Here is a 14,623-nt window from a genome sequence, read left to right as displayed (position 1 = left end):
CATTCTTTACTTTTCTTGGTAATCTTACCACTTAATTATGCGTACATGTTTGCAACAATTCCTGATTTTTTAAGTTTTGTAAAATGGAATCATATGACTGCTTTCTGTCATCAGTATGCTTCTGAGACTTGTTCATCCTGCTTCCTGTAGGTAGAGTTAGTTTACTTGTCCAGTGTTCACTACGCTACAGTGTTGAAAGATATTTTGGTTTTTTTATTTTAATGGAGAGCCATTTTGGATTCTGCTTCAATGAATATTCTTGTCTCTCAGTGAAAATGAATTTTTGATAGTTGATTTTCTAACTATTGTTGAATGTGTAGAAGTGTACTCAGTTTTTATATATGAGCCATCTACCCAGCAATCCTTGTTTCCAAACTCAAAGGAAAGGCCTTTTTCACCTCTCACTATGCTGTTTATGGTAGTTTTTTTCAATTAAGTAAAGAAAAGTAAGTTTCCTTTTAGTCTTGCTTTACCAAGGTGTTTTTTTTTTTTAATAACAAATGTATAATGCTTTTTCTGTATCTTTTAAGATAAACATGATTTTTTTTTTTCCCCTGTATTCCATTAAGGTGATGGATTAGATTGATTCATTTAAAAATTTTAAACATCCTTGCACTTCTGGGAGAATTTCAACTTAGGTTGTGATGTACTATTCCTTTTATATATTAACAGATTTAGTTTGTTAATGTTTTTAGAATTCTACCAATTTTCTTATGCAGAAAATGGTTTTATAATGACTGCATCTGTCTTCTTTCTCAGGAAACTTTTGTCAGGTTTTAATATCAAAATTAATCCATCTTTATATGTATAAATTATTTTTATGTAACTCTTATTTCCTTTTGAAGTAGTTGATTGGAATTGGTGGTATTTAATGCTTAAATGTCTAGTAGAATTTGATGATGAAGCAATTCAGACCTGGAGTTTTCTTTTGGGAAAGATTGTAAATGAATTGAATTTTTTAAATCTAGAATTTTGAGATTTTTAATTTTTGGTGTCAGTAAGTTATGTTTTTCTAGTATTTTATCTAAAGTTTTGAATTCCTAGCCCTGAGATTATTCATCAAATCATCTTATTCTTTAAATGTCTGTCAGATCTAGAGGGAGGTCCCATTTCATTCGAGGTATTAAACTATTCTTTCCTCTAGTTCTCTTGATTGGTCTTACTGTGTGTTTGTATGTTTTATTATTATCATTCTTTTCAAAGAATGAACGGTGGACTTTGTTGATCCTCCCTTTAATGTTTTCCCCCACTTCATTAATTTCTCTTTAAGCTTATTTCTTTTTCCTTTTGTTTTAATTTATGGCTTTTTTGTGATAGTCTTATTTCACTGATTTTTTAAAAATCTATTCTCAAGTATTTTTAGCTCTAATTACCTTCTAGGCATGGCCTTATTATCTCACACGTTCTGATATACCCCATTTTCATCATTTGGGTCAGTATAGTTTTAGTATGATGTCATAAATATAGCAATGACGTAGTTCTACATAGTCCTGTTAGAGAAGAGCTTCCCCAGGGTTCCCTGCCAGCCTTGCATTTTATGCACACCGTCCACAGAGGCAAGGCCTAATCACAGCTTATCTAAGTCTTGCAGAACTTCCTCTGATCCTTCTGGAACATGAGAACATGGGAGGCTTGTGAGGAACTGCTACAAGACTGTTTCTTACTTGCTTCACTCTTCCTGGGATGTCTGTCACGAGCCTGTTTCTTACTACCTCCTGGGTTCTGATGAGTGAGGCTTTCTGCCTCAGTTCCCTTGCAGGATAGCTGCAGGCTGTAAGCAGCTCGGCCGCAGTGGGGCCTGGGCTCCTCCGCAGAGTGCCCTGCTGTCTGCATTGCTGTCATCTGGCCCCCCCGTTTCATTGTCACCCTGCGAAAGAGACTGGGAGCTGGCGCTTTGGCTACTGTTGCTTTTGTTTTTAACGTTAAGTAATAACCTGTCTGAATCTAAAAATGACTCATTGTTTCCTTATTGACCAAATCTGTCAGCATTGCTTGTCTTGAAAGGTTTGGTGATAGTCAAGGTTGAATGATAGTCAGAGGTTGGGCTCTTTAACTGTATTAGGACGTCAGCAAAGCCTCTTCGAGGAGGCAGTGTTAGATTTTCAGAGATGAATGATTGATATCATGGGCATTCTAGACATGGGATGCTTCGACCAACTTGTATCCATAATTTCCTATTCCTTTTTTTTTTTTTTTTTTTTTTGGAACGCACTTGCCAGTATTTAATGAACCTTCTTCCATGTGGCTTCAGGCCTTCACGCTGACAGGCTGTTTGGGGAGCTTGCCCTTCCCCCAGACTTTGCAGTAGCCCCATCGCACCACATCAGTTATGGGAGCAGCTCCCGTCTCGTTTTTGGCAGCATTTGCCTGTGTCTGCTCACTGACCAATGTCCAAGGTTTATCGAGGTTGACAGTTGGGCAGAAGCTCTGGCTCCTCTTTAAGTGGTAATGCCTCGTGCCAACCAAATGATATTCGTTGATGTGGATCCTGTGGAGATGCCACCAGCATTCCCCTGGTCTCCGGGGTGCTTCCGGTGCTTGCTGATGCAACCGTGGCCGTGGCTCACGTGGCCCCGAAGTTTCTGGGTCTTCCCCAGTCTGGATGGCACGTCAGCAGCCATTCTTCTTTATGCTGTGTGCTCCCACCTGCAGTCACACAGTCTGCCTGCCACCAGATACTCCTTTAAAAGCTGAAACCTTACAACCCAGAGCTCTCTATCAAGTGCATAAGGAGTTTTGTAATCTTGCATTTTGAATCTTACATCAGTTTTATTTTTCCCCCCACATCTCTGAAGTTTCAGTTTTATTTGGCCCATTTCACTAAATAAAACTTATTTTATTTTATTTATTTATTTATTTTTAACGTTTATTTATTTTTGAGACAGAGAGAGACAGAGCATGAACAGGGGAGGGGCAGAGAGAGAGGGAGACACAGACTCTGAAACAGGCTCCAGGCTCTGAGCTGTCAGCACGGAGCCCGACGCGGGGCTCGAACTCACGGACCGTGAGATCATGACCTGAGCTGAATTTGGACGCTTAACCGACCGAGCCACCCAGGCGCCCCAATAAAACTTATTTTAAAAGTCTATTTCTTCATATAATTTCTTCTCTTTTCAGATGGCAGTCTGTATACAGAGTTTAAGATCTCTCTTATTCATTTACCTTCCTTTAGGAAGTCTTTCCTTATCTTCCAGACATACACACTCAGGGAAGAGTGACCGGCCTCTTCCTAGGTTGTATACCTGTAACAGTTTATATATGCCGTTATTATGGTGCTTAAGACATTGTATCTCTATTTTGTTTTACGCGTTGATCTGTTGTTAGACTGTAAGCTTGTGGGAATCACCTTTGTATCATTTCCACTAACCCATAGCTTCCCATTATCCTAACATAGTGATTGGCACATATTGTTGAAATAACAACTAATTTACTTTATATGTATCTTACATGTGGTTTTTAATTAGAATACAGTTTGAGTAATATTGAAATGTGATTTAAATGAATATATAAATTATGTGTGTTTAATTTTTGTGCTTTCATCATTAAATCATGCTTTAGGTGATGTTTGTATATTCAGCTGTAAACCATGCTTCAGATGATATTAACTAGAATTTATCTCAAAAGTATATCTTATTTTGTTAAAAAGATTTCAAAATCCTAAATACTCTTATATGTACTATAAAATTGAATATGAATTTGAGTGTAGCTGTTTTTTTTTTTTTTTTTTTTTAATTTTTTTTTTCAATGTTCATTCACCTTTGGGACAGAGAGAGACAGAGCATGAACGGGGGAGGGGCAGAGAGAGAGGGAGACACAGAATCGGAAACAGGCTCCAGGCTCTGAGCCATCAGCCCAGAGCCTGACACGGGGCCCGAGCTCACGGACCCCGAGATCGTGACCTGGCTGAAGTCGGACGCTCAACCGACTGCGCCACCCAGGCGCCCCAAGTGTAGCTGTTTTAATCGAATAAACTTTTTTTCTGGAATAATTATAAATACTAAAAAAGTACACATGGTCAGTGTATGATGAGTTATTCTAACCTTCAAGGTGTCATAACACAGAATTTATACATTCATACAGAAATGGATGAATTTTTAGAACAGTTATGTTAGCTTAAAGACCTTATTGTAGTATTTTTTAAAAAGTCAGATCCTCTAGTGCATTTAAAATATAATTCAATATACAAGTACCTAATTTATAGCATTGTGTGTAATGTGATTTGTATATACTCCATTTATAAACCTTTTGGAACTCATCTTCTCTATGAAGTGACTTACCTGTTTCCAATCAGGGATATATGTGAGGGTTGACTACAGCAGTGACTGAAGAAGTTAGGTGTTAACATTGTTTATATTTGGAAACTATCGGGAGTGCTTTTGTTTTTGAAACTGTGTAAGATTCAGATCACACGTTGTGTTTCAAATACCAGGAATTAAAAGGAGCTTTCTATGGTATTGGAGAACAAAAGGGTTTCTTAGTTCTAGGTGAGAAATTGAGGCAAATGTATTAGCTAAGGAGTAGATAAAAAAGTACAATCCCTGTTTTAGAATGTTCCACAGTTAAGAAAAACTTGGTTAGCAAATCTTGATTTGGTATAAACAGAGGAGTATACTTCATGCTTTACACGTCTTGGGAAGAAAATCTTTTTGTCTTCACATTAAGTGACAGGAAAATAATATGAAGAAATCTGTCACTTGTTAGACATTGTGGCAGAGTCCCATTAAATCTTACTTGGGACCTTTTGCATAGTTACATAATTAGTAAACATTTAGATTTATTTTCCTACTAAAGAATCAAGTAAGGCTTATGTGAATAGACATTGAAACAAAGTCATTGTTGGTCCAAATGATTTGCTTTATAGTTTCTCACTAAAGCGGACTCCTTTTCAGAAGGGAGCTGTATTTCTAGTATAGGTATTTTGTTTTGCATAGTGAAAATAGAATGGGAATATTTGCTTTTCATGGTTGAGAAATGAGGCTTTTAAACTAAGCATGATACATTATGATAAGTGCATAAACTGTGATAATTAAATTCTTAAAACCAGACAGATGGAGTATAATTCCACAGATATGACCAAAAGGTCAGATTGAAAGGAAATAATCCCTAAATTCTTGGCTTGTCACTTACCAACTGGGTATGAAACCATCATACTGTAGCTGTCTCCACTGACTTAGCGGAAGACAAGAAGGGCTTGAATCATGCAAGTGTCTTATTCTTAAGATAGTCCCTTAAAGTTTTAAACTTTTAATTATGAAAACTTTCAAACACATACATGAGTGTGTAGTAGAACAAAGCCCGTCACCTATAATTTCACCTCCTGGACGATCTTGGGTTATTTTTCAGACATCATATATAATTATTTGGTTTATGAAAATTCTGATGTAACATACAAATCTCATATTATCTATGAATAAATTGCTTCTGTTAAATAAGCTATACCTATCATGATTTATTATTTGTGCCATCTTTTTAAAAAAAAAAAATTTTTTTAGTGTTTATTCATTTTTGGAAGGACAGAGACAGAGTGCGAGTGGGGGAGGGGCAGAGAGAGAGGGAGACACAGAATCCAAAGCAGGCTCCAGACCCTGAGCTGTCAGCACAGAGCCTGACGCAGGGCTCGAACTCACAGACTGTGAGATCATGACCTGAGCCAAAGTCAGATGCTTAACCAACCGAGCCACCCAGGCACCTCAATTTGTGCCATCTTTTGAAATAATCTGCTGCATGAACTGAAAAGTAGTTTCTATTTTAAGACAAAATGACTTACTTTAAAGGATTCTGTGATGGATAAAAGCATCCAGAGTCCTTGGGTGAATGAACTGAAATACTTGATGTTGTATTGGTCAGATAATAGGTAGTTTCGATTGTTTTGACTCAAAACAGATTTTTCCTTTATAGTATGTTGGCACTTAAATATAGTTAGCATTCCTTTTCTTACTAAAATTTTGTGAATTATAAGTGGTCTTTTGTCACTTTGAATATTTGTCTTAAGTGTTTATTTATTTATTTAAAAAAAAAATTTTTTTTTTCAACGTTTATTTATTTTTTTTGGGACAGAGAGAGACAGAGCATGAACGGGGGAGGGGCAGAGAGAGAGGGAGACACAGAATCGGAAACAGGCTCCAGGCTCTGAGCCATCAGCCCAGAGCCCGACGCGGGGCTCGAACCCACAGACCGCGAGATCGTGACCTGGCTGAAGTCGGACGCTTAACCGACTGCGCCACTCAGGCACCCCTATTTATTTTTTTTTAAGAGAGAGAGAGAGAGAGAGAGACAGAAAAAGTGTGCGTGCATAGTTGGGGAGGGGCAGAGAGAAACAGAGGGAGACAGACTGCTTCAGACAGAGCAGGGCCTATTGTGGGGCTCAAACCTACAAATTGTGAGATAATGAATTGAGCTGAAATCAAGAGTCAGGCGCTTAACTGACTGAGCCACCCAGGTGCCCCCTAAGTGTATTTTTTAAATAAGATGTTGGAAACTCTTTTGCTTAAAGGATACTGTATCATTTGAAAAATGCATGAGCATATTCTAAATTACAAAAGTCTTCTAGGAGGATACTACACATCTTTGTACAAGTTCCAAAGGGAGAAAATTTTAAAGTAAGAATATTTATTTTAATTGTAGTAACACAAAACCTAAAGTATACCATCTTAACTATTTTTAAATGTATAAACTAAGAATGTTGTATATACTTTATGTGGTTAAGATTCAAATCAGACAAGTTAGTAGAGAGTTATGTATTTGTTTTTATATACCACTCAGAGCAAAGTCACCATAATATTGTTTGTACTTTTTCAGGTCATTACTTCTTTTTACGTGGAGCGTGGAGGAAATGCGATGTCCTTTATGGGAAAAGGGGTCACTAAGAGCACAATTCTTTGTTTGCTTCACTTATCCCACGAGATGATGGCCCAAGCCCAGAGTTCGGTGAGAGCATCAGAAGCCGCCTGTCTTCTCAACAGTTGCTAGACAAGGAATGTGCTGTGTCTCACACGTTTCAAGCCTATATGAAAATATCTCATTTGATTTTTCTTCTTAGGAGACAGAAATGACTTCTGACTGAGATGTTTCTTAGAAGTTGTGTATTACACAAATCTGAATTTTATTTGAAATACATTTTGATTGAAATCTGGCTCTAGAGAACTACATTTTGTCTAAATCATGGGGGAGGTAGTTGTTTTGAAGACAAGTTGTTTTGTTTAACTTTTAAGTAGAAACTGAGATTTTTGTTTGCCTTGTTTTGGTTAAATACTAAATTAAAGCCAAGTCTTAAGTACATTTTAACTTTGTTTTGAGTAAAAAAAATTTTTAAATGTAAAAGTTACTTTAAACTTTTTCTGTTGTATTCCTAGAGCCTTACCTAATGTGTCTCTGTTCCTTTTGTTCGTTCTAGGAGTGGATGTCACTCTGGTTCTTGCCTCTGGGGAGTCACAGCGAAGACCAGGCCCCTACTCAGCAAGGATTGGCTTGGTTGATTCCATTATGGGTTGATCGAGATCCAGAAGTCAGTGTGAAGGAAAATGGAGTCCATTATGTGTAGATTAAAAACAAGTGAAACAAACAAATATATACATATACGTATATGTATACGTATATGTATATGTATATATTTGTGTTTTCCAAAATGAGATTATTTTAGTGACTGTACCTTCAGCTGTTTACTCTCTCCTAGTCAGTTTGGGCTGCCGTAACAAAATACTATAAACGAGGTGGCTTAGAAAACAAATTTATTTTCTTATAGTTCTGGAGGCTAGAAATCTGAGATTAGGTGTCAATAATGTTGGGTTCTGGTGAGGGCTCTCCTTTCTGGCTTACAGACAGCTGCCTTCTCACCGTGTGCTCATGTGACCTTCCTCCTCTTATGAGGCCACCAATCCTATCAGATTAGGACCCCACCTTTATGACCTCATTTAACTTTAATTACATCCTAAAAGCTCTGTCATCAGGTTTAGGTATATTAGGGGTTAGGGCTTCAACATAGGAATTTAGAGGGGATACAGTTCAGTTAGTTCATAGCAGACCCTCTTCAATCACACTCATTAGAGTACAGATTAAAAATAGAAAAAAAAAAAAGGGTTATAGAAACTTTCACTTTTAGAGAGAACAGTGAAAAATTATTGGAGAAGCCCAGCCATTTTCAAAGATTTTAGCTGCCAAGTGATATTTGTGTGTCATTTAATAGAATAGTACAATTATGGCGCAAAATTTTATGTTATTAATAAATTTTCCAGTTGTAGCCATTTGTCCTCTTACCTCTTTTTTAAAACCACTTTATTGAGGTATGATTGACATGGAAAATCTGTACATATTTAATATGTAGAAATTCATGAATTTGGAGATAAGTGTATACTTCTGAAATCATTACCACAATTGTGCTGTAAACATATCCTTCACCTACAGAAGTTACTTCTTGTCCTCTTATTTATTTTTGTGATTAGAATACTGACCATAAGATCTACCCTCCTAGCAAATTTTTAAGTATCTGATACAGTACTCGTAACTATGGGCACCGTCCATTAATTTCAAACAAGAAATGATTATATTCTGTTACAATAAAAACCTTGGTTTTTAGAAACATTATTTGGTCTGAACATACAGGTTCTATTCTTTATATACATCAGACTTGTTTGCTTGACCATATGATGACCACATTGTTTTTTGCTATCCTGTAGCTTCCAGTGAAACTGTTTTAGAATCAGAATTCAGAAGTCAACCAAAATGCATAGCTCACACAGCAGTGGTACTGTGGCAAACATATTACAGCACATTAATCTTATTTGAAACATTTTTCTTTTACGGTAATTTTGGGGAAAATACTAAATGCTTTAGGGAAAGACAGTTCAGTTATTTCTTTTTGCAAAGAAGTTTCAAAAAGGTTAAAGCCATTTATTTGGAAGAAGCACTAATGGGGATGGAGAAGAAAATAATAGATAACCTCTTTAAAAATGAGGAATAAACAGGAATCATATTCATAAAAAAATGTGTAAGCACTCTGTGCTCTCCTAGAAAGAGGCTTGTGAGCTATAATTTTTATTCTTATTTGTACCTGGTTTTGACTTTCTGTGACATTTGCTTTTATTGAACTTTTCTATATTGCTTGTTTGATGGAATAGGATTTTTATTCATTCATAAATTTATAGGACACTGTTTTCTATAAGTGTCTTATAATTTAGGATCGTCAAGACAGTGTCATAAAAGCATGATATTTTACGTACCAGAGAAATTAAGAGTTCATGTTAAGGAATTGGGTTCTTTGGTTTGATGGCTTTTCTTTAATCTGAACAGGTGAGGTTCACTTCACTGGGATTAGGATCGGCACTGACCACCCTTGAAACAGGTTGTGTGGCCTTGGCAAACAGCTGTCAGAACATTTCTGGTGGGCTCTGGGGGACTGTGGTGAACATTCTTCTGGACCAGTCGGAATGCAGTGTGGTGCGCAGGGAGGTATGCCTGTCCGCCTAGCACCTCGTCCCCATTCAGCCTTAGAAACTCGTGGTTGTATGGTCTTTGTAAACCATACTCTCTTGGGAATGACTTATCAGTGGTATCCTCTATGTTGTGGACTGATTGCTGGCCATTATCTTTTGTACCTGCAAATAAAACCTCAAATAAAATACTAGTAGAGAATAAAAAAGATACTAATTCACAGTAAATACTGGAGTTCTTTATTTTGAGAAGACCAAAGTAGAATTTGGTATATTTTTATATGAATTCTTTTATATTATCACACATTAAAAGGTAGTTCATGGGAAAAAAGTTACTTTCATATTACCTCAGGGCATATGAATCTCTAATATCTATAGATAGAGCTTTACTTAAGATGAATGGCTGTCAGATAACTCTGTAGTAGTTATCATATATAAGAGGAAAAGTAAACCCTATTTTAATTCTTTCTAAATAATTTGTGGCTTCATTTTATTGCCGCTTTTATTGAAATGATTGATGCAATCTTTTTTAATGTTTGTTTATTTTGAGAGAGAGAGAGAGCATGCACAAAGGGAGCTTGAGCGGGGGAGGGGCAGAGGGAGGGGGAAAGAGAATCCCAAGCAGGTTCTGAGCTGTTACCGCAGAGCCCAGTATGGGGCTCAGTTTCATAAACCGTGAGATCATGACCTGAGCTGAAATCAAGAGTCGGGCGCTCAACCAGCTGAGCCACCCACGTGCCCCTCGATGCAAATATTTTTAAAAACAGTGATGCAAGAGTGATCTGAGGATTGTGAAGAAAACAGCAGCTCCAGGGCCCGCCATTTGCCAGTTCCCAGTTCCAAAATCCAAATGCTGTAGTTTTCTTGTTGTTTTTAAGTAGTAATGCTTAATCTTGTAGCTTCCTCTTGATTCACCAACTTTAAAGATATCTATTGACTTCAAGTTAAGATGGTCGCAAATTTCACTCTCTTTGGATCCCCTCTGTTACCCCGTTATTCACCCCTCATACCACAATCTTTCACTGTATACATAATCAGTGTTCATTTTAGTACCATTATTTAATTTGACCATCTTAAGGACCTAGAAGGTAAAGTTGGACATTTGTGGCTTGTGTTTCTAGTTGGGACTTTTTTATTGAGAACAGCTTGTATGAGAGGGATAGTCGGGGCGGGGGGGGGGGGGGAAGGGAAGGGTGTGTGTGTGTGTGTGTGTGTGTGTGTGTGTGTAAGGAAATAATAGAAGTGTGAAAGTGTATTTCTTAACTGCTACCAGAACAGTTTATATTTTATGGATCATTTTTTTGGAAAAATAAAATTCTGAAATAGGAAAAAATATATTTCCTGATGAAATAATTTCCTCCACTGTTAGGTCATCATATAACAAGAAACGGGCATGGCAAATTCTCATAATGATATCTCAGTATATGCAGTTGCCCAGTGATATGGTTTTTATTATTAAATTCGATATATTGGTTATTTCAGAGATGACAGCAAGATGGCAGTATTGACATTTTCTTTTTTTTATTTTAGGCTGCATTTATTCTTCAGAATCTCCTTGTAATTCCAATGCCTTCAATAATTTTAAAGGATTATACTTGGCAGGTGGGTAACTTTAAACAGTTATCAAGCTGGTAGATATTTGAGATTAATTGATGATTAAATTTCAGCATATATATACATATATACACATATATTGTCACTGATGAAACTTTATGGCAACAGGACCTCTTAAAAGAGAATTTGGAAGGGGTGCCTGGGTGGCCCAGTCAGTTGAGTGTCTGACTCTTGATTTCGGCTCAGGTCATGATCTTACGGTTTGTGGGATTGAGCCCCATTTAGAGTGTGGAGCCTGCTTTGGATCCTCTCTCTCCCTGTCTCTCTGCTCCTCCCCTGCTCATGCTGTCTCTCTTTCTTTCTCAAAATAAATAAATGAACTTAAAAAAAATGTAGAATTTTTTTTTTGTGCTTGATCAGATTTACAAATCCTTTTCCATAACGTTAAAAATAATTTTGAGCAGAAATAATAGATAACTTGTTTACCATGTACAGAAACATTAATAGCTAATATAGAGTTTATTATATATTCTTCTAGGAGCTTAACATTATTTAACTTAATATTTAACTTGTGTAATTGAGTTGTGGGCCACTAGTATCCTCATTTTGTAGATTAAGAAGCTTTCACACAGAGGGTTTAAATAACTTGCCCTGAATCACACCTTTGCTTTGAGTCTAGCTGGTCTCATACCCACCCAGTATACACCTCTGTAATTTAATAGTTATACACAAAATTATTTATACTTAGGTATGTGTTACTGTTAACATTTTTTTTTTAACCTTTTCTGGGTTAGTGCAGTTAAGGTCATAATTTGTCTTTCTTTGGTTCTTACTGGATTAATTTTTTGTTTCATGTTCTGAATGTTGAGTCTAGTAGTACCTAGCTTTTTTGCAGCCTACTGCTTTTTAGATGATTTGGAGGATAGAAAAACGGTGTCACTGGGGAGGTAAGATGTGCTGTTTCTCTGTGTGTTTGTTAATCACACTATTGTACCTCACTCTCCAGGATCCTAGACAAATCTGAGGTTTCTTTTGAAATTTTTGTTAGAACATATCCTTGGAGGAATTGCTGAATCCACTTGAGCCTTTGTGAAGACAGCTTTTCAGGCAGTGATGTGAAGTGTGGATCCAGGTGGTTGTTAAGGCCCACATCTCATTAAACTCTTGGAAGGTTCACTTTTCCACACTTGACACACCCAGCTTAACTCTGCCAGTTATGGAGGATCCCACGCCACTTTCCCACTTGTTCTTGTAATTTGTTTAACGCTGCCTTCTCATCCTGGTTGCTTATTCACCATCTGCCTCGTAATAAAACCATAGGAGACAAAACTGGAAAGAATACACAGGATTAATATTTATGTTACTGGTGTAGTAGTTTTGATGCTTGTTATCCAATAACTAGATTTTAAGAGGTGTTGTTCTTGGCTCATATGCAAATCACCACTAGTCCCGTTGTTAAACTAGCGACACTTGTGTGTTATAAGCTTGGTAATGTAATGCCATCGAATTTTTTATTATTGAAATAGCTATAATATAAAAGCTAGAGTAATACTACTTCTGGGTCCTATTGGAGCTCATGGGACATTTTATTATACTACGGAAGCATGTGTAGATGTTCACATTTTTCTCCTACAAGTTAAATAGGGCACAGTTCCTTTGTCTTGCTAGTGACCATGCTTACTGCATGGTTTTGTTATTCTCCATGTTTTTATCACAGAATTAATTTTCTACTACAAAGTTGAAAATAGTGCTTAGAATGAGCTTTTGGGCTCTTCTGCCAGAATCTGAAATTCTGAGAGCTGCTCCAATCCAAAATAGTATTTGATAATGAAACTTTTGCTAGTCTTTAGCAAAATTAGGAAAATAAGTCTAATTTTTTTGTGTTTGTAATAAACTTAGATTTTCTTCCTGTTCTTGGTTATTATTTTTGGTTTCTAAGTGTCCTCATTTAGCGTTATGATTGGTTGGTAGCCTCATATTTGTCCCCCAACATTTTAAAAGTTTAGTGGTACTTTATTTATTAAAAAAATTTTTTTTAATGTTTATTTAAAAAAAAATTTTTTTTTTTAACATTTATTTATTTTTGAGACAGAGAGAGACAGAGCATGAACGGGGGAGGGTCAGAGAGAGAGGGAGACACAGAATCTGAAACAGGCTCCAGGCTCTGAGCGGTCAGCACAGAGCCCGACGCGGGACTCGAACTCACATACCACGAGATCGTGACCTGAGCCGAAGTCGGACACTTAACCGACTGAGCCACCCAGGCGCCCCTAATGTTTATTTATTTTTGAGAGAGAGACAGAGTGTGAGTGGGGGAGGGACAGAGAGAGGGGGGGACATAGAATCTGAACCAGGCTCCAGGCTCTGAGCGGTCAGCACAGAGCCCGATGTGGGTCTCGAACTCGAACAGAGAGATCGTGACCTGAGCTGAAGTTGGATGTGTAACCAACAGAGCCACCCAGGCGCCCCTAGCGGTGCTTTAAATTCCACCGTGAAAACAGCTGTTCCAAGAAGGGAGAAAAATAGTTTTCAGATACTTCAATGGAATTTTATAATCTCCAAGAGGTTTGACCTTTGCCAGTTTATTATATCCGGAAAGAAAGTGCTACATATCTAGTATTCTGAAATTAAAACTGTCTTTGGTAGAATGATGAATAATGATCTTATTCCAAAAACTGTTTCATTTGCTTATCTTAATATGCATTTCACAGTATTTTGGGGATAGAGCAGGAAGTAGCACCAGTATCTAGAAGCTTTGTAAATACTGTATTTTGGTTGAGATAGGTATTTGATTAATTATGTTTTACAAAGAGAATTACTTTTACTGCTTTGCACTTTGTTTTGATGCCTCAAGTCTGAGCTGATGTCCTCTGTACTGTTGTTCCACTGGGCATTCTGCAGTGTTCTTTTTGTGATTTCTACCCATTTCCAAATTCTTTCCCTGCAGCCCCAGAATAAATTCCCATTTCATGTCACTGTCTGGGATTGTTGTACTTCAGAGTAGTGATGATTCGCATATATAAATTATGTAACTGGTTGGTTTTTCTTTTATTGTTTTGTACTAGAAAGCTTAGAGCCTTCCTATCAAATGTGGCTTATCTGGTACATACATTTTTTTTTTTTTTTACTTTATTCTTGGTTATGTTATTTTCTTTTTTTTTATTTTTTTGTTTTTTAATTTTAATTTTAATTTTTTTTAATTAAAAAAAAATTTTAATGTTTATTTATTTATGAGACAGACAGAGTGTGAGCGGGGCAGGAGCAGAGAGAAAGGGAGACAGAATCCGGAGCAGGTTCCAGGCTCTGAGCAAGCTGTCAACACAGAGCCTGGTGCAGGGCTCGAACTCACAAACCGCGAGATCGTGACCTGAGCTGAAGTTGGATGCTTAACCAACTGAGCCACCCAGGCGCCTCCAGTTCTGTTATTTTCATACCTTTGTTTTTCTTTCTTTCAACCCTGCTATACTTTCACTATCATGTTATAATCTATCTTTCCCTGTAATAGGCTTTAAATCTTTTCTGGAACAAGGGGAAGCATAAGTCACTTAAAACATTTTAATTTTAAAAAATATTAAAAATACATTTAGTAACCTGTATAATCCAATTTATTTTATTTATTATTTTTTTATAAATTTTTTTTAACG

General features: G+C 36.8%; 1 protein-coding gene and 1 pseudogene across 3 annotated transcripts in view; one reads left to right on the top strand and one right to left on the bottom strand.

Annotated features, from left to right (window-relative positions):
- The window catches only part of RTTN (rotatin), a 163,345-nt gene that overhangs the window by 82,249 nt on the left and 66,473 nt on the right, over nucleotides 1-14,623 (top strand). For all 3 annotated transcript variants that reach the window (XM_045459641.1, XM_045459640.1, XM_045459642.1), the window contains exons 29-32: nucleotides 6,799-6,927; nucleotides 7,394-7,504; nucleotides 9,286-9,444; nucleotides 10,956-11,027. In XM_045459641.1, coding sequence (XP_045315597.1) covers nucleotides 6,799-6,927; nucleotides 7,394-7,504; nucleotides 9,286-9,444; nucleotides 10,956-11,027 — 471 coding nt within the window. The remainder of the gene's footprint in view (nucleotides 1-6,798; nucleotides 6,928-7,393; nucleotides 7,505-9,285; nucleotides 9,445-10,955; nucleotides 11,028-14,623) is intronic.
- Nucleotides 2,214-2,621, bottom strand: LOC123588349 (annotated as a pseudogene).

Source organism: Leopardus geoffroyi, chromosome D3 (assembly GCF_018350155.1).
Source record: "Leopardus geoffroyi isolate Oge1 chromosome D3, O.geoffroyi_Oge1_pat1.0, whole genome shotgun sequence".
NCBI classification, from domain to species: Eukaryota; Metazoa; Chordata; class Mammalia; order Carnivora; family Felidae; genus Leopardus; species Leopardus geoffroyi.
Note: the sequence above shows the minus strand (reverse complement) of the source record. Positions and strands in the feature narration are given on the sequence as shown.